At 39.9% G+C, this 18445-nt stretch overlaps 1 protein-coding gene across 1 annotated transcript; it reads left to right on the top strand.

Moving 5' to 3' along the window:
• The first annotated feature begins 4034 nt into the window (after positions 1-4034).
• LOC123514010 (neutral alpha-glucosidase AB-like) lies at positions 4035-16560 on the top strand. Its single transcript, XM_045271559.1, has 18 exons — positions 4035-4088; positions 4313-4396; positions 5249-5335; positions 5770-6006; positions 7064-7237; positions 7548-7760; positions 7939-8101; positions 8351-8542; positions 8752-8891; positions 9297-9484; positions 10072-10166; positions 10477-10623; positions 12360-12617; positions 12829-12997; positions 13432-13658; positions 14270-14440; positions 14859-15015; positions 15375-16560. Exons 1-18 carry the CDS (start codon positions 4057-4059, stop codon positions 15494-15496), a joined length of 2856 nt encoding a protein of 951 aa, XP_045127494.1. The 5' UTR covers positions 4035-4056; the 3' UTR covers positions 15497-16560.
• The last annotated feature ends 1885 nt before the right edge of the window (positions 16561-18445 follow it).

Raw genomic sequence — 18445 nt, 5'->3', positions numbered from 1 at the left:
CCGCTAAGCAAATCCATCTTATTTAGAATAAATACTCCTACAGTTCGTGTAATACACACTTCAACTATTCCTTGCATTTACTAATCTGGTTACTTTTCTAGATTTTTAACTATTCTCTCCCTATGGATCTCCGATGTCCATTCTCTCTCTTGACTTACGAAAAAGGCGCTCGAGTGCATTTAACTCGCCTTCAAGTGTTCCAGCCAAAACATTTTTTTTTCTTTTTTTACGGTAAGGCCTATAGCGCCTGTAGGCACACTTGAAGAGTGTATGGGAAGCGCTGTTCAGCTTCCGTCCATTAGTGGCGCAGGCAATTTTATTTATAGTGGTACCCATATTAGGGCCCATATCACCACCCAAGCTCATCTTGAGTGTAACCACCTAGAACCTGGGCATCATGGTGATATGTAGGTAACTTTAAACCACTCGACAAATGGCAAAGTGTTTTAAGGCTGTACGTGGTGGGATTCCAACCTACGCGTGGACGTCTGCCCGATCCCACGCTCACCACCGTATCCACTATGCCACCGCCTCCCCATGAACACCTTGGCGTGATAAATGCACATCATTCCTGGCATTCAAGGTGTCTTTGCCGTAAAAGAGGTCCCAATTATCGATGAACGCCCCTCTATTGATCCTACAGTGATTTGCAAGCCTGCAAATCACTGCAATAGCCGCGGATAGCCATTCACCTCCCAGTCCCCTCCTTGGCAACACACCGCATACCACAGGGGTTGCACCCTTATTCCTTATCTTAGCCAAAGCCTCCTTAAATCTCCTAAACAGCTGCTCACTCCTTATCTTACAAAGGTCATTTTCCCCGGCGCTGAGGAAAACAATGGGTTTCGTCCCGTCCGCTTCCACGCACGTGTCTAGCTGAGCACTTACCTTCTCAATTCCAGCACCCAACAAACACATCCTCGTTTTCTTGTTCTTAGCACAAAACGCCAAGTCCAAGTGACTGTCCCTGACCACCAGAATCTTACCTATGGGTAGGGAAAAAATCACCTGTCCCTTCCCTCCTCACCTCGTCACTTCCTGCCTTCTTCCCCCTCCTCCTCCACTTCCTTCAACACAGCGAAGGAGTTCGTCGTCTCCACGCGTTGAGGTGCTCTGAGGACCTCTTCGCACCAGCAGACACCAGTCGCCACTCCTCTTGGTCCTGCATCTCATTACTTGGTAAGGAGACTGCAGGAACCGCCACTCCTTCAGTCGCTGAGCTCATCCAACAGAACTCAGCCTGCAAGTTAGAGTTCGCCCTCGAAACTCCTCCCTCATCTCCAAGATCCTTCGATGGAACTCAGCCTCCACCTCTGAGACCTTCATAACATAACATATAACACAAATAATAGGATAACAAAGGGCCACCAGGGCCCATCTAGGTTATCCTGTATCAGTCGCACAGCGACCTCGTCATCAGTACTTAAAGATACACTAACAAGTACATAATACATTATATACTAATTCTAAATATTTGGCCCATTAACAGGGCTAAGTCCTGCAGCGAAATCCTCTACAATTTGTGGTCCCCATACATGGGGATCATGTCTTGTTTAACTATAGTAAATTTCTTATAAAAACTATCATGCAGTGCTATACATAATTATAAATCTAATAAATTTAACTGCTTATCTAATCTGTTTTTAAACATTGTCAAACTAGTGCTATTTACAACCGTCTCTGGCAATGCATTCCAGAAGTCTACCACCCTATGACTAAAGAAATATTTTCTTATATCTAACCTGCAGCCTTGCTTTCTAATCTTCCTGCCATGATTTCTAGTCCTATTTCCCTCCTCTAAGGTAAAGAAAGATCTCTCGTTACGAAGGTCTCGAAGATAAGAGAAATAACACACCCACCCGAAACCGTAGCTAGGGAAAGCGGCCATCTCTACATAAACAAGCCACAGATCACGTTAGTGTACTTGCCAAGTGAAAATGGTTAGATTTTACAAATGTTTTTAACAAGTTAAGGTTTTAATGCTCCTTTTTTTACATTAATATTCTTTCATGCATTCACTTCTGGTTCTCGGTAAGTTTTGGATGCCTGAGAAGATAATTTATTATGTCTAATATTCTGTAAAAGAAGTATAAAGTCGAAATGGCTGGACGTTTTAGTAGTTTTATAAGTGAAAATATTTTCATACTTCTACCATACTTAATTTAGACATTTCTTTAAAACTACTTAGGCTGGAGATGTTATGATGCTTTAAACATTAATCAAAGTATCTGTGAAGTCATAAAATATCAAACATTTGTGTCTGGCTTAATTTTTTCTGTAAATCAATTTTGAAATGAGTTTTGTTACGTACGTAAAATCAAGTGTCACCAGCCCGCTCGGCCAGGGGTGTGACGTCATGAAGTGGGCAGGGCTGGCTTAGCTGTCGTCTTCCGGCTGTGTTTATAGGTAATATTTGGCACACTTAGCATTGTTTTCCCGCCACTGGTGTTACTAAATGAAGCCATATGACCATGCTTGGCTATCACCTATTCAGATACAGCTGTCATGTGTGTGTGCTGGTGTGGTGAAGTAAGTCAGGCAGAACGGTCTTGCCAGCAGGGGCGGCGGCGACATAGCTGCAGTCTCCACCTCTACACAAGCATCACAAGTCTTGATCCGGTTGCCCGTGTCAAATTTACCCTCCTCTTCCTCCATCTTCACCACAAGTACCTACACTCACGCCTTTCCCAAATATTCCCAGCTCCTTTCTAAACGCCATCCTCCTCCTCGTATTGTTGGGCGTTTTAAGTGTTTTTTTTTTTTGGGGGGGGCGGGTTATTTTGTGTTTTGTTTAGGTTTGGCGTGTTGATTTTGTGTTGATTTTGGCTATATTTTGTGTGCATTAATTGTGGTCGCAGTCTTATGAAGATCAGTAACGAACTCTGATCGCTACCACTATGAGCTAGTGAGAGGCTATAGCCGCGCACTGCATGATGATCGTGTGTGTGTGTGTGTGTGTGTGTGATTCACTGTTTGATCTGCTGCAGTCTCTGATGAGACAGCCAGACGTTATCCTACGGAACGAGCTCAGAACTCATTATTTCCGATCTTCGGATAGGCCTGAGACCAGGCACACACCACACACCGGGACAACAAGGTCACAACTTCTCGATTTACATCCCGTACCTACTCACTGCTAGGTGAACAGGGGCTACACGTGAAAGGAGACACACCTAAATAGCTCCACCCGGCCGGGGAATCGAACCCCGGTCCTTTGGCTTGTGAAGCCAGCGCTCTAACCACTGAGCTACCGGGCCGTGTGTGTGTGTGTGTGTGTGTGTGTGTGTGTGTGTGTATTTACCGTAACAACTTCATCATTTAATGCATTCCACTTTTCCACCGTTCTATGTGGAAAACTATTTTCCAATATCCTTCACACACTGCCTCTTCCTAATCTTTGCATGTCCTCTTGTTCTAGCTTCATCTGTCACCAGCACTAGGTGTGTGTGTGTGTGTGTGTGTGTGGGTACCTTTAGGTAGAAATCACGCTCTCTCACATGCGCTCACCATGCAAATTTCAGTGCGGCATGGATCTTGTCACATGCCACCAATACACGTACCCAAAAATTAAACGCTCTCTCTCTCTCTCTCTCTCTCTCTGAGTTGTCATAGCGTTTTTCAAAGATAACACGATTTTTGCAACATCACATGATGGGGGGGAGGGGGCTTTTGTCCAAGGGTCTGTGATGGCGAAGTAGTATATTTATAAATCATATTAAATAATAGTCTAGTCTATGTCATACTGCAACAAGCTCGGTCCAGACGGCAGTGTTCCTGCAGGAGCAGGAAAGCAGAATCTGACTGTGGGAGAGGTAACGCGACAGAATATGTCCAATGTCCATCACCATGAGGAATGATGGACAAAGCGGGCTGACAGTCACAGATAACATTGCACCATTAATCCCTCTCTGACAAGCGACACACAGAAGACACACAGACTAAAAACACACATCACACAAGCCGTCACCAACCCCACGGCCAATCAACACGCAGGAGGCGGCGAGGCGGCGGTAAGTCAGGCAGAAGACGCCACCACCACGTACCACTCAGGTACCCATGGCACCACATCCTCCTCCAGTCTTGTTCCTGTACGGTACTACTGTATGGAGGCAGCCTATCCTTCAAGTGTTAATGCTCACCCATGCTGCCTCCGTCTTGACAAACATACACACACACACGTTACTACTTTAATTCCAGAACATGAAAAAATACACTATATCGTGAAGAATTTAGTCAGTAGGTACTGGTAAATACACGTAGAGTGTATCTGATCAAACAAATAGACTACCGTTACTGTTTTATTAAATTTTAGACTCTCGTGTGACCGGCCAGCTGTCATCGAAGCTGGGACCAATCAGGGCCGTCCAAACAACAACAACATGGCCAGGTTGCAGAGGTGAGTATAGCTCTGCATTTTTTAACTATTTACCGTGAATTACTTGGTTCATGTGTTGTTTTAAGATGTGAAGAGGGTGGGGTGGGTGAGGAGATAAACTTGTAGGGGAGTATTGTGTGTGTGTGTGTGATGCAATAGTGGTATTAGGGTGGCCGGGGCGCTGATGTTAGCCAGACAACGAGTAGGACACTTCAGCAGGCTTGTGTGTGCCGGCGAGGTGGTATATGCTGCACCCACACACACACACCAATGACAGAAGGATGTCGGCAACACCTTATCAGCCTGACCAAGAAAGTGAAGATAATTTTGTTGTGAAGTTCATATTTGGTTAATGAAAAATTAAAGGACTAAGAGGTTATTCATATTCTTTTGGAAACCGAGGAAAATGAACGGAAATGTAATTTTGCTTGGAATTGGGATTAGAAAGATTGAACAGCGTTAGATAATTGTAAGTACCGTTACAAAGACTAGATTTGGTCGTCACCTTAACTTAAATCTTGGCTTGGGTGCCTCTCAACAGGTGGTAGTCATGGCTTTGTTACTGGCCTCAGAGCCTCCAGTGCACAGGCATTCCTAACAACTCCTTCCATCAGAATTATGGATACAAACCAATATTTTTTTTTTACCATTTCTGGAAAGTATTGTTGAGATGTTTCTGGAAGCCAATAATTTGCAATTACTATTATCTTTGTAGGGAACTAAGAGAGAGGTCAGCTTCTTGCTCAGAAAATAAATGTTGTTACAATAGTAGCTCCTTGCAGATGTGCCATATATAGTTTTCTGTAATTACCTTATTTGTAATATGTCTGCACAAGCTACAAAGTCTGTTCCATGACATCCTTTGCTTTTCAGATTACTGTTAAGTGCAGCCTTGGTGGTCCTGGTCTGTGCTGTGGACCGTAACAACTTCAAGTCATGTGATCAGAGTAGTTTCTGCCGGTGAGTTTCTGTGACTTTGGGATTTTCTGTAACAAGTTATGAATATGAAAGTTTAGTCTTTGTATATTTTTTTGAACTAAAGAAATGGAATACCATTTTTGAAATTGTTTTATTTTCTTGATTAAACTTTTTAATACTTTGAGTTGCTTTTAATAACTCATTTCAAGTTTTATACTTTGAGTTGCTTTTAATAACTCCTTTCAATTACTGTACCATTAAGTGGCATCTTTATTATCTTATGTTTGTAAATATAGATAGAGTTTTGCTGAATTGTGGTAGTTAATTGAGAGACCCTAACATTATAGTGAACTTTGTGTTGATTTATTGAATGATGCTGCTGTATAAGTAGGAAATAAATAGTTTTAAGAGGCTGTGTAACTCAGAGGGACATGGTGAACTGTACTAGCCACACCACTTAGCAATATTTCCTTCAGGCGTCACCGAACTGTGCGTCCCGGCGAGAGTCCATATGTGTTGCTCAGCTCAACCCTGAGTGTCACCGATGAGGGCGTGTTTGGTGACCTGCTCAATGAGAAGACCAGGGTGTTCTTTACACTGGAGCTGTACCCTCTCAAGGATGCCACACTGCGCATTAAGATCAACGAGAAGAATCCCATTAAGCAGCGGTTTGAGGAGCCTTATGCCCTCGTGGGAGGCAGCCAGACTGAACAGTGAGTTACTCATTCACACTTTGTGGTGATATGAAATCTGGTTTTGTGTTTTTCTCCTCACAGCTCTCTTCATAACTAGCTCCTGGTATTTCTGGTGATTTATGAAACTTTGCAGTTTATTGTTAATGATCCGAATGCTGCTCTACCTATGTTGCCCAAGCTTTTTTTTTTTTTTTTTTTTTTTTTTATAACAATCATTCATGTTACTGTAAGGTAATATGTATTCAGTATTTGAGTGTATGGTTAATATTTAATTGGCAAGACCTACAGCATTGCTTTGATTGTTTATGCTCTTAAAACTTTACTAGGGATGATTCTGATGAAGGACATTTCACCCGCCATCACAGACGTTTCGGTAAAAAAAAAGTCAAAGTCCCAGATGTGAGGTGTGTTGATTACTACTACTACCACCACATTATACTATGCACATAGAGGTAGCTAATGAAATGATAGTAATAGCTGCATCACAGTACACCTCTGAATGTTGAGCACACATTTGCTCCCATTTTATCATGTGTTTCAGTGATCTCCTGTTCTATTTTCAAATATACACAAGATTCATTTATAACTGGAGTTTTTTTTTTTTTCAATTTTTTCTATATTGTTTTTTTATTTGTTTATATTTTCATAAAACTCATGGGTAGTTCTATGTTACTAATCCACCTCAAGGTTTATTTATCTTCAGCTTCCCTATTCACTTGATCAACTTGTGGATCTTGTTCCCATTTACTGATATCTTTAAATTTTCATCAATATATTAATCTTCTTGCTGTCTCAGAATTTTTATATTTTTTTTACAAAAAAATACAACTACAGTATCTCTTTCACAAAGGCACTTGTGTAATGTGTAGTCATGTATTAGATTAAATCTTATTCTATCAATCTTCTTTCTCTTATTTTTTTATTTTATTTATTTACTTTTTTATCAACAACAGAAGAATATCCAGTCCAAAAAGTGAAATAATGTTGGTAACTCCAAAGGAATGGAGGTACTTACAACCATCTATCACACACAGCCATTCTTCACCAGCAAACATAATATGGGTTCTCACTGCAGATTTGAGGTGGTGGACCGGTCTGAGGAAGGCTTCACCCTCAAGTTTGGGTCCAGCCATGCTGTTGTGAAGGCCAAACCACTCAAGATAGATGTGTTTAGTGGAGACACTCTTGTTGTCAGTGCCAATGCCCGCGGCCTCCTCAAGTTTGAGCACTACCGCAATAAGCCAGAAGGGTGAGTCCAGTGTACCTGTGACCTGGGAGTGCTCAGTGACTAAGGAAACTTGGCAGACACTTGGCAGACTGTAGCTTGACTATATGTGACCACACATGATTAAATGATATACTTTAACCTGTCTCAAGGTCAGGGCAATGTAGTTTTTTTCACTTTCTAGATTTAGGTTCACTAGTTTCTAAATCTTTAAATGAATAATTTTGAAGTGATTGTCTCTCATTCTAGATATATTTTATTGAAGAATTTTATTAACAGTATAGAAGTTGTATCACTTGAGTGTGGGTGGAGTCTCAGTATTCCTCTTATTTAGTGAGCCAGAGGCTCCTGAGGGAGAGGAGGAGGCAAATCCTGTTCTTGAGGATGAGGAGGACACAAATGGTTTATGGGAAGAAACCTTCAAGGGTCACACAGACTCCAAGCCCCATGGACCTGCCTCTGTAGGCATGGACATATCCTTTGTCAACTCAAAGCATGTGTATGGGATCCCAGAGCATGCTGATAGCTTCTCTCTGAAGGAGACCACGTGAGTATATTCCTCCATTCCTTGCTGTGGAGTGTGGACTATCTAAAGCATCAGGTGAAAGTTTAAATCTTGCCATATATGTAGAATTTCCTTAAAGATGTTTATAACTTTGTGTGAGATAATTGTGTAATATAAATGTGTCAGAATGCAGTAACTAATTAATAGAGTGTTCCTGCAGATCAACTGAGCCCTACCGTTTGTACAACCTGGATGTGTTTGAGTATGAAGTGGACAATCCCATGGCACTATATGGCTCAGTGCCAGTTATGATCTCCCACACTCCTAAGCACACTTCTGCCATCTTTTGGCACAATGCAGCAGAGACCTGGGTAGACATCAAGGTAGTGAACATATCTCAGTGCAGTCAGAAGAATGTGTTATATATATAATGGCTATAATTGTAATTATCCTTACTGAATTTATGATGATAATTTGCGTCCATATTGGGAAATAAATTCTCGCAAAGAATGTTGATGTATTGGCAAGTTCAGCTCAGGTATGGTTCAATATAGTCATTGGCCATAGTGAAATAATACATTGTAGGATGATGGAAGGAAGAATCTCTACAGAGTGACTTCCTCATCCCACAGAAACTTCCTGACCGGAACGTTGTGTCGTCCATCACCGGCTTCTTCTCAGGAGGTGATTCTGACCCACCCCAAATGTCTACCCATTGGTCCTCTGAGTCAGGCATCATTGACCTCTTTGTGATGCTTGGCCCTCGACCCTTGGATGTCTTCCGCCAGTATGGAATGCTGACAGGAAATACCAACCTGCCTCCGGTAAACAGGAATCTATACTGTAACCTTGATAGTATAAATTGTTGGATGATATATCTTCCATTTGACTACTTATTAATTCTAAAGCAGATGGAGTATTACAGTATTCTTTTAAATCTGGGAGTTCTCAAAAGTTTACAGATGTCAAGCCTTTGAGGTTATCAAATATCATCTTTAAGTATATCTAATGAGTGATCTTGTTTTCCCACCAGCTGTTCAGCTTGGGGTACCACCAGTGCCGCTGGAACTACAACGATGAGGAAGACGTGAGGCAGGTGAATGAGAACTTTGACCATCATGACCTTCCCATGGATGTCATGTGGCTGGACATAGAGCATACAGATGGCAAGAGGTACGACTTGGGCAAGAGAGCAGATAAATGTGTTCAAGTGTAGTATTGCAAAGAATGATAGGAAAGGAAATATGAAACTTCATTAAGACATTTTTGTTTTTCATGCTGACATGTATATATAGGTATATATATATACATATATATATATATATATATATATATATATATATATATATATATATATATATATATATATATATATATATATATATATATATGACCCTTCTGTCTGTATGGGGACTGGCATTTCAGTGGGCCTTTTTCTTTTATACCTGTTTTTGTTGCCCATGGCTGGTGCTCCTACACAGAAAAAGAAAAAAAGAAAAAAAAGTTGTTCAAAACAAGTATGGATTGAGTGTTTGCTTTCTGGGGTACAACTTGTATTCCTGACTTTTCTTGCACCAGATACTTCACTTGGGATGCACACAAGTTCTCCAACCCTCTGGAGATGACTGCCAACCTCACTGCTCGGGGTCGCAAGCTGGTCACTATCATTGACCCTCACATCAAGCGTGACAGCAACTACTTCTTCTATAAGGAGAATCATGACCGTGACCTCTTCGTCCACACCAAGGATGGGTCTGAGTTTGACGGTAGGTTATTGATAGTACAGTCATGGTCAGTAATGGTTTAATTCATTCTATGTTCTTATTATTTCTTGTCTTAAGTTTTCATAAATCTGATATCTTCTAATCTGCTTATAAAGTCAGTAATGTTGTTTCTTTAGAGATCACTACCAGGTAAGAAAACTTCAGATTAAGAGAAATCTTGATCTTTTTTTGTTATGTGTGATGATTTCTTGCTGAGTGTTGTTAGAAGAAACCTACAACCAAATCTGTAGGGCAATGTTATTTTCTTGAGGTGTTGAAGAGAACTGACTGATTGTAACATAAAATCAAAATCACCACATCTACCTCCTCTTTGTCTTTATCCTCTTCCATTGTGGAAAAAAAATCCAAATTTTAAAGATGAGTTGTTACTGTTTGGTTAAATTTATCTACCTGTACATAGCAGGCTGGTAACCCACACAAAGTAACCCAAACAGAGTGCCACCCATCATTTGCACACTCAGCACTGCTTTACCTAAATAAATCATCAAGTAGTAGAGGAGAGAAAGAGCAAGGAAAGGCTGTTCACCCTAGAGTATATCAGTAATTGTGTAAATTGAATACTGCCATAGGTTGGTGCTGGCCTGGCTCTTCATCCTACCTGGACCTGACCAATCCTGAGGCACGCAACCACTACAGTGACACCTACATGCTGGACCGCTACAAGGTGGGCTGTGCGTTGTGTTTCTCTGTAATTGTGATCCCACTGCTGCATCTGTAGTATCTTTTCCCTAAGTGTATGGAATGTGTATAAAATGTAATTTTTTTATTGCTGTGGTCTTCCTTTGTTAACTTTAAGAGGTGTTAAGCAAAAAAGATATATATTTGCATGAAAACCCACAAAAAGAATATCAAATTAATTTTGTTATCCAGGTTGCAAGATTATTTAAGAGACTAGTATAAAAGCAGTTGTCCCATGAGTGATTGATTACATGTAGGAAGAAAGAGTTAAGTTTGACATTCCTTTTTTGACACAGGGGTCGACCTTGGACACCTTCACCTGGAATGACATGAATGAGCCTTCAGTGTTCAATGGGCCAGAGATCACTATGCAGAAGGACAACATTCACCCCGGCCTTGGAGTGGAGCACCGAGAGATACACAATGTTTATGGAATGCTCTTTGTGAGTACTTCTCTACTGTTGACTCTCACTAACTCAGTCTAATTGAGGAAATGTTTAGTCCAACAAACATGAATGTCAGACTTATATACCAATTCCTCCCCCACCCCTCCATGCACACACACACATGAAAAAAAAAAAAAAAAGGCAGGATTTGTTTATTTAATTTTTGGGGATTTAAAATTTTGGTATTACATTTGCCTCTCTGAAACCTTCAGACCCTAAATTACCAGTAGGTGAAGTCTTTTTTGCTACTTAAATACCCTTCCCACCAGGAAGCTATTTTTAAATGTCTTGTGGTTGTGTCATAGCCTGACTCACACCCTATAGAGTATGTGGTCAGGCATCACAAATAACATCCTTACAGACATAAATGGATGAGGATTAGAATCAGAAACTTCAAGAGAAGACAACAAGAAATAAACAAAGGTATCACTGGGAGACAGCTGGATCTTGAATCCTTGCCTACCTTCTCCCCTTCTTCATGCTTGTTATCTCCCCCTCCAAGACTCAAGAGGCTTGCCTCACCCCAGGCCTCACTGCCACCCTTCTCCATCATCTCTCTACATCATAAGATTGCTATTATGTTTTCAAATACTTTTTTTTTCTCACTACCTTCATCACAACTATACATCACACAATTCTCACAATAACACTATTACAAAAGATTATGCTGAGACAGCAGTTATAAAGCTGGACCAGATGAGTGATAAATACTTCACTGTATCATTATCTCACTTCATCATACTAATAATGACTCAGAATGTCCAGTTCAGTAGTGAAACAGCAGATTGCTGTGACGCTGCTGATGCCACCGTGGTACAGTGGAACCATGCGTGCTTTGGGATCCAAGGGGTCTCCAAGCGCACGGGTTCGAATCCTGTCCACGGTCTGAGTGCAGGTTGGGCTTCCTCACTCAGGGCAACGGTTTCCTAGCGGGTGGGCTTTGAGATAGGAGGTACCCTAAAAAGTATCCCCTTTAGCCCATAAATTCCCGTGAAAAGCCCACATAGTATAAAAAAAAAAAAAAAAAAAAATATATGAGTGAATAATATTATCTAGAGAAGCAGGGATCTGATGCATTATCATTTTATCATACTCCTGGAAGTCACTATTGTATACATAATCATGTGTAAAAATTTCATGTCAAATAAATGAACACAAATAACAAAACGAGGATGGAATAATGGAAAAAAATTTAAGAGCAAATATCTTGAAAAGTGTTTTTTTAATCTTCAAAAATTTTCACAAAATTGGTATAAACTTTGATCCACTTTTGTTTGGTATCATTTCAAACTACAACAAAATTACAATTTTTAGTTGGAATTAGATTTTTGATAATGTTATTAGAAAACAAAAAGAAGTGATTTTTTTTTAAATAAAAAAAAAAAAAAAAAAAAAACGGCAGGCAATTCAACTGTGACTGGTCCCCAGAGTGGTCAGAGTCTGACTTATTGCGAAATCCAAGTTATTGGGGTCCAAGTTATCGAGGTTCAATAGTATATTGTATCTATTTGCTTTTGTATTCATCTGGATTGTAATCTCCATCATGTTATATTGTGGTGAGATATGTGGCAGAGCTAGGAGATTTATTGTTGTCATTTAGAATTGCATGCACTTTTTGTAGTGTTTGATATCACAGCTTCTTATGTTCAGTAGTTTGCTGTTATTATGTTCTGGGAATTTGTGTGTGTCTATGTTTGAAGAAAAAGAAGATATAACAATATTTTTCTAAACAGCATCAGTCCACCTATGAGGGTCACCTGCGGAGATCAGAGGGTCGCCTGCGACCATTCATCCTGACCCGTGCCTTCTATGCCGGGTCACAGCGCTCTGCTGCGGTGTGGACAGGTGACAATACAGCTGACTGGAATCACCTACGCATATCTGAGCCCATGCTGCTGACACACTCTGTCACTGGCATCACCCACATTGGCGCAGATGTTGGTGGGTTCTTCGGCAACCCTGATGTCTATCTTCTGACCAGGTGGTACCAGGTATGTCTTCTGTATCCTTCCCTTGTTCCTTGTCTTGCCTGGTATGAATATTAGGATTTCTTGATCCTGTAAGTGATTCGCATCTACATATTGTGTAGCCTGGACTCTTCTTGGCCCCAAGATCAACTTAATAGAGAGCTCTAATTTTGGTGACAAAGGGCAGTAAGCATTCAGTTGTGTTGTGTGTATAGCATGCTTCTCACCCTTACAGGCAGCAGCATTCCAACCATTCATGAGAGCCCACGCCCATCTGGATACCAAGAGACGTGAGCCCTGGCTGTTTGATGCGGAGACCCTTAACATCATTAGGAACACCTTGAGGCAACGCTACCAGTATCTGCCTCTGTGGTACACCTTGTTCTATGAGAATGAGTTGACAGGTGAATCAACACTGTCATGGTTGAGAAGGAAACTGATAACAATGAGAGAGGGGATGATACCTTGGAATAGAGCATAGAGATGTGGAATAATGTGAAATTATATAATTTTAGATCTAGATTTGTTAAGGATGAGTGTATATAAGAATGTAAGGGAAGTGCAGTGGAAGTAAAGTAATGCACAGGCAGGGATTTCATTTGTAAAGAAAAGGAGCTAGATGGACATGATGAGCATTAATGAAGGTGAAAAAAAGGTGACTTTTGACATACATGTATGTCCAAGGGTAAATTTGTGGAATAAACAAACTGAATAATTGCAGTAGGTAAAAAGATGGAAGGGAGATTTGATTGATATATAGTAGCTGAAGACTTTATCTGTCATGGGCATTGGGCAGGATGTAACTGAATATTCGTAATCAGTTTTATATTTGTCACAGGTGCTCCCCCGATGAGGCCTCTGTGGGTGGAGTTCCCAGAAGATGAGACGTCCTTTGACATTGATTATGAGCACCTGGTTGGCTCGGCCCTGCTGGTGCGGCCAGTGGTAACAGAGGGTTCCAACACTGCCTCAGTCTACTTCCCGCCTGGTGTGTGGTATGATGTCATAGACCTCACCAAGTACACTGGGCCAAGTTCCACCACTGTGTCTGCACCAAGGGACAAGGTATGTATGTATCTACTGATGGTTCTTCTCAGAAGCTCTACTACTTGTTTCCTTTTGTTGTTAGTTGTTGGGTTTTAGTTCCGGTATCCAACACAGTTGGTGCTTTCCATGGGGGTTTACTTTTTTGCACTGCTAAATGTACGGATCTATAAAGGAGTGCTTATATTGCATTGTAAGAAACCCACTCAGTTGATAATGGTATTTGTTTCATAGAAGGAAGTGTATCCCGGTGAGTATTTGGTTTTGTTACTGCTGCTGCTGATCCTTTTATAGATGTAAGTCTCATTTAATGTAACAGAAGTTTTAAAAATTTTTTTTTATTTATTTATTTATTTATTTGTTTGTTTGTTTGTTTTTTATAGGTATGTATTACTCTACATTTGAAATGGTAATCAACATACTTGAAAAGTAATCACTTTTCTTCCTTCTGTTGTGTTGTACAGTCGACTCCATACTTGGTGATGCAGCCTTTGTAGCCTTACTGTCAGTTAAAATTTGCCACATGTTAGCTCAAAGGATTTTCAAAGGTCAATAGCATTGGCTGGAAGTTTGATGAGTGAGTTGTGCTGCTTGTGTGGACACGCAATACAAGCTTAATTATCTTGTTGCAGATTCCTGTGTACCAACGAGGTGGCAGCATCATCCCTCGCAAGGACAGAGTGCGGCGTGCCTCCTCACTAATGCGGGAAGACCCCTACACCCTGGTGGTGGCCTTGGATACACAGGGCAAGGCTCAAGGCACACTGTACATTGATGACGAACACACCTTTGATTACCGCCAGGTTAGAAACGGCCTCTCACCAAGCTATGATTTTTATTATTTGGATTGTTTGCTCATATGATGTAGAAGAAATTTTGTGTGTGTATGTATTTATGACTTCACCAACTTGTACACCAAAGGAATTACTTAGTAAGGAGTTCCAGGCAAATGGTCTAATTCACTTGTAGAGTTTTAAGAAGCACAAATGTTTCCAAATCCTTGCTAGTATTATTGCCATAGAACATTAATGAATTCAGTCATTTATTCCTATGCAGTAGAAAGAATTGTGGCTCTGATACTTTATTATCATCTCTACAAATGAGTTTAAGTTGAGGAGTGAAGCCATCACTCAGATCACTCAGTGTTCAAAAGATGACAGGCTACCAAACTCCATGTGTTCCTGACTCATGAAGCAAATTTTTTGGCAATGATCTTCTCAGGGTAAATTCCTCTACATGGGATTGTCGTATGAGAAAGGAGTGTTGACTTCACATCGACTAGACCCCAGTGGTACCTATGAGACAGGCTCATGGCTGGAGAGGGTCATCGTTATTGGCCTTGACAAGCGGCCGGCCAAGGTCACTCTGAACAGTGCCTGTGAGTATTTCTTTAATTGTGAGTTCTATTGGGATGGAGTTCAGATTAGTTAATATATCACTTGAATTAGACCAGAATTATTTTTAAGGAAATTAAAAATGCATAAAATGGATCCTTATTACATCGACTTATTTATTTTTACCAAAGTTATTTACAATTTTGTGAAAGTGAATTGTGTGGAATTAATTCATTGATCATTCATGCAAAAAATGAAAAAAAACTGAGATGAGATGATGTTTTATTAGAACAAATAGCTTACATGCAGATAGTGTTGTAGTGGAGAACAAGTGAAGCCTCACTGAATTTTTCAAAGAAGACTTACTGGTTTATTGACACTGCTTCTTACTCATTCTCTGCAGCACAAGGCACCCAGGCACTGGAGAGCTCCTATGAGAACGGCAGCAGCATACACGCAGGCCGCCTCACTATACGGAAGCCAGGCATCAGCATGAAAGAAGACTTCACTATCACCATCCAATGAGTGTTGTTTAGTCTACTTAGCAAGTATATGTTACATCTAGGGAGGGGTTACAATACTTTGAAAAAATATTATTATTTCTTTCCCCTTATTTTTGTTTATTATTTTTTTCACTGGTTAACTTTTTTTTGTATTTTTTTTTCTCAAGAGAAAATTATGTGTTGTGAGTGATACTAAAATTAGTTTTCTTATTTATTATTAAGTGCAATTTATTTCTTAACTGATATCACTGTTTTACAAGTTGTTGAAAGGAGTACATTTAAGATCATGAGATATGTTGTGGTTCCTACATATGGGGCTTGTTAATGTTTCTAGGCATTTTTTACACACACACACGAAAAAACATTTTGTGGTATCTATTTATTAGTTTTTAGGCTGTTTGATTGAAAAGATTGTAACAAGGGGGATATGTATAGGATATGTGTATGGATGTATTTGTAGATGTGATATGAATTCATACACATACAGTACCACAACAAGCACATAATGTTAATTTTCATGTTTGATCACTTGAGGGCATGGCTGAGTAAGTGTTAATGTTTATTTTTAAGTGCCATGTAATGCAATACATCTAGATGGCATGAGATACTTCAAGGGAAGCTGCACAGAGCTGCTGCTGCTGCTGCTGCTGCAGGGGTTGAAAGATGAAGAAACATCTACATAATTTTTAAAAGCAGAAGTGAACCTTGGTAAGGTAAGTTGTTGTCAGGACTTGTATGGATCCATTGCAGTGACTTTGGTGTAGAAGACTAGAATTTGTTATATTCATGAAAGTATGGATGTAGAGTTTAAAAGTTTACTAAAATAAGTGTGGGCTATCTTATTTTTTTTAGGAGTGAAGGTTATTTTGTAATTGCATCCTTGTTGAAGATAAAAGTAGTCCTCTAAAAGCATTTGGAACTATATGATGTAACACCAGGGAAAATATTTGTGCTCTTGATGTGAATGTTAACTCAGGTTTAGTACTTCAGCAAGTGAATTGCGAGTGAGTGTCTGTCACAAGTCACATTCCGGAAATGTATGTGAGAATGCACAATGCTTAGAGAAATTAAAAAGTTTTATATTCATTGCAGTTTTATGAAAATAGTTTATCCTAGTTATTTGTGTGATATTGAAATCATATAATATACATGACAAATGGCCAAGCATTGGTTGAACACTATAGTGGCTGCAGTGTAACAGATGTGAATGTGTAGAGCAATCCCTCAAGAACATATCACTCTACTTGACGCACACTAGTTATATTTTAGATTGCAGTTAAAACATTTACCAACCAATAATCTCAACATTTATCCAGTGAAAGAGTCAAGTGCCAAGGAAGTTTTTTTTAGAATGAAATGTACTCTCTCTCTCTCTCTCTCTCTCTCTCTCTCTCTCTCTCTCTCTCTCTCTCTCTCTCTCTCTCTCTCTCTCTCTCTCTCTCTCTCTCTCTCTCTCTCTCTCTCTCTCTCTCTCTCTCTCTCTCTCTCTCTCTCTCTCTCCACACACAATCACACACTTGCAATCCACCAAATAAATATAAAAAAGCAGCTACTGCTTGAGAACACATTTTAATTATCCATCAAAATGGTTAAGGAGATAAGTAGTAATTATGAAGGAAGGAATAGGGTGTGAAGTGAAGAAGTGATAAGAAGAACCAGTTGCCAACACCCAAGCATGCAGCGGCACCTACAGATATTTGAGAACCAGTGAGGGAAGTGGTGGTCAAGATCACTCCTGTATTGTTTTGTGTGTTTTTGTATGTACACATGTTATAAGTAGGTACTATATCCTGGGCATTACTCATAATTCAGATAGGGTTACATTTCTTGTGTTCTTCAGTGAGTTCACTTTTCAGGACGCAATATGAGGCAGACTGACCTACCTTGCAGGGTGACTTGGGTGTGAGGCGGAGGTGTCTCCACAGTTCACCATGCCCTGACTTATTAATGTACTGATAATTAACTTTGACATTCCACACTCTTATAATTTAATTTTACTGTTTTTTTTTTTCCTTCACACATATAGTCTCAGCCAATTTGGAATGGTTTGCTGTGTCTGCATTGCCAGTGACAGGGCAATGCATAAAGTTGATGGAAAGCTGCTTGAACAACCCGTTAGTCAGAGTAAGCAGGTCACAATAGTCAACAGGGTTGCACTTCTAAGCATAGAATTGTATGAGCAACAAAAATAGGTTGTGGAAGTAAAACAAATAAATATTGTGGAAGAGTTATTCATTAATTTTCCTTCATGTAAATTCTGCTACTTGCCTTCATCGTCTTTGTTTGAATTGATACCTCGTGTGTGCTGTACTAACCCTTTTAATACTGGGACATATTCTTACCTTGAATTTTGTGTAAGATTAGACCATTTTATTGACAACAGAAAGGGTCTATGAAGGTCAGAAGATTAATGGCCACAGCCTTCACTATTCTAATCCCCACTTAAGTTTCTGAAGCTGTGTAAAATCACCAAAAGGTAACCAGAATGAATATGAAAATGCGTCATGGTACTTAAAGTTCTTTTACAGGTGTTTCATTGAAGGTCTTGCCTGTTTCGAGATTTCTAAGGAGGAGCTTGTCAGGAGTATTGTGCTTAGCAAGTATCTTTGCTTAATCAATTATCAATGGCATGCGAACTAGCGAGCAAGAAGAGAAAGAGTGAACATATCTTTGTTTCTCCTGTTCTTATGCATTTTGTTAACCCTTTCAGTACTGGAATGCATTTTTACATTAATTTTTTTGGTACAATTAGACCATTTTATTGACATAGGAAGGGCCTATGGAGGCCAGAAGATTAATGGCCACAGTCTTTACTATTTTAATCCCTACTTGAGTTTCTGAAACTATAAAATCACCAAATAGTAACCAGAATGAATAGGAAGACGCATCATGGGACTTAGTGGTTAAGAAGTCTTCGAGCAGTTCTTGTTAAAATATAAACCGCGATTTTATTTGGGAGTTATTTTTTTCA

The sequence above is a fragment of the Portunus trituberculatus genome, chromosome 37 (assembly GCF_017591435.1).
Source record: "Portunus trituberculatus isolate SZX2019 chromosome 37, ASM1759143v1, whole genome shotgun sequence".
Lineage (NCBI taxonomy): Eukaryota > Metazoa > Arthropoda > Malacostraca > Decapoda > Portunidae > Portunus > Portunus trituberculatus.
Note: the sequence above shows the minus strand (reverse complement) of the source record. Positions and strands in the feature narration are given on the sequence as shown.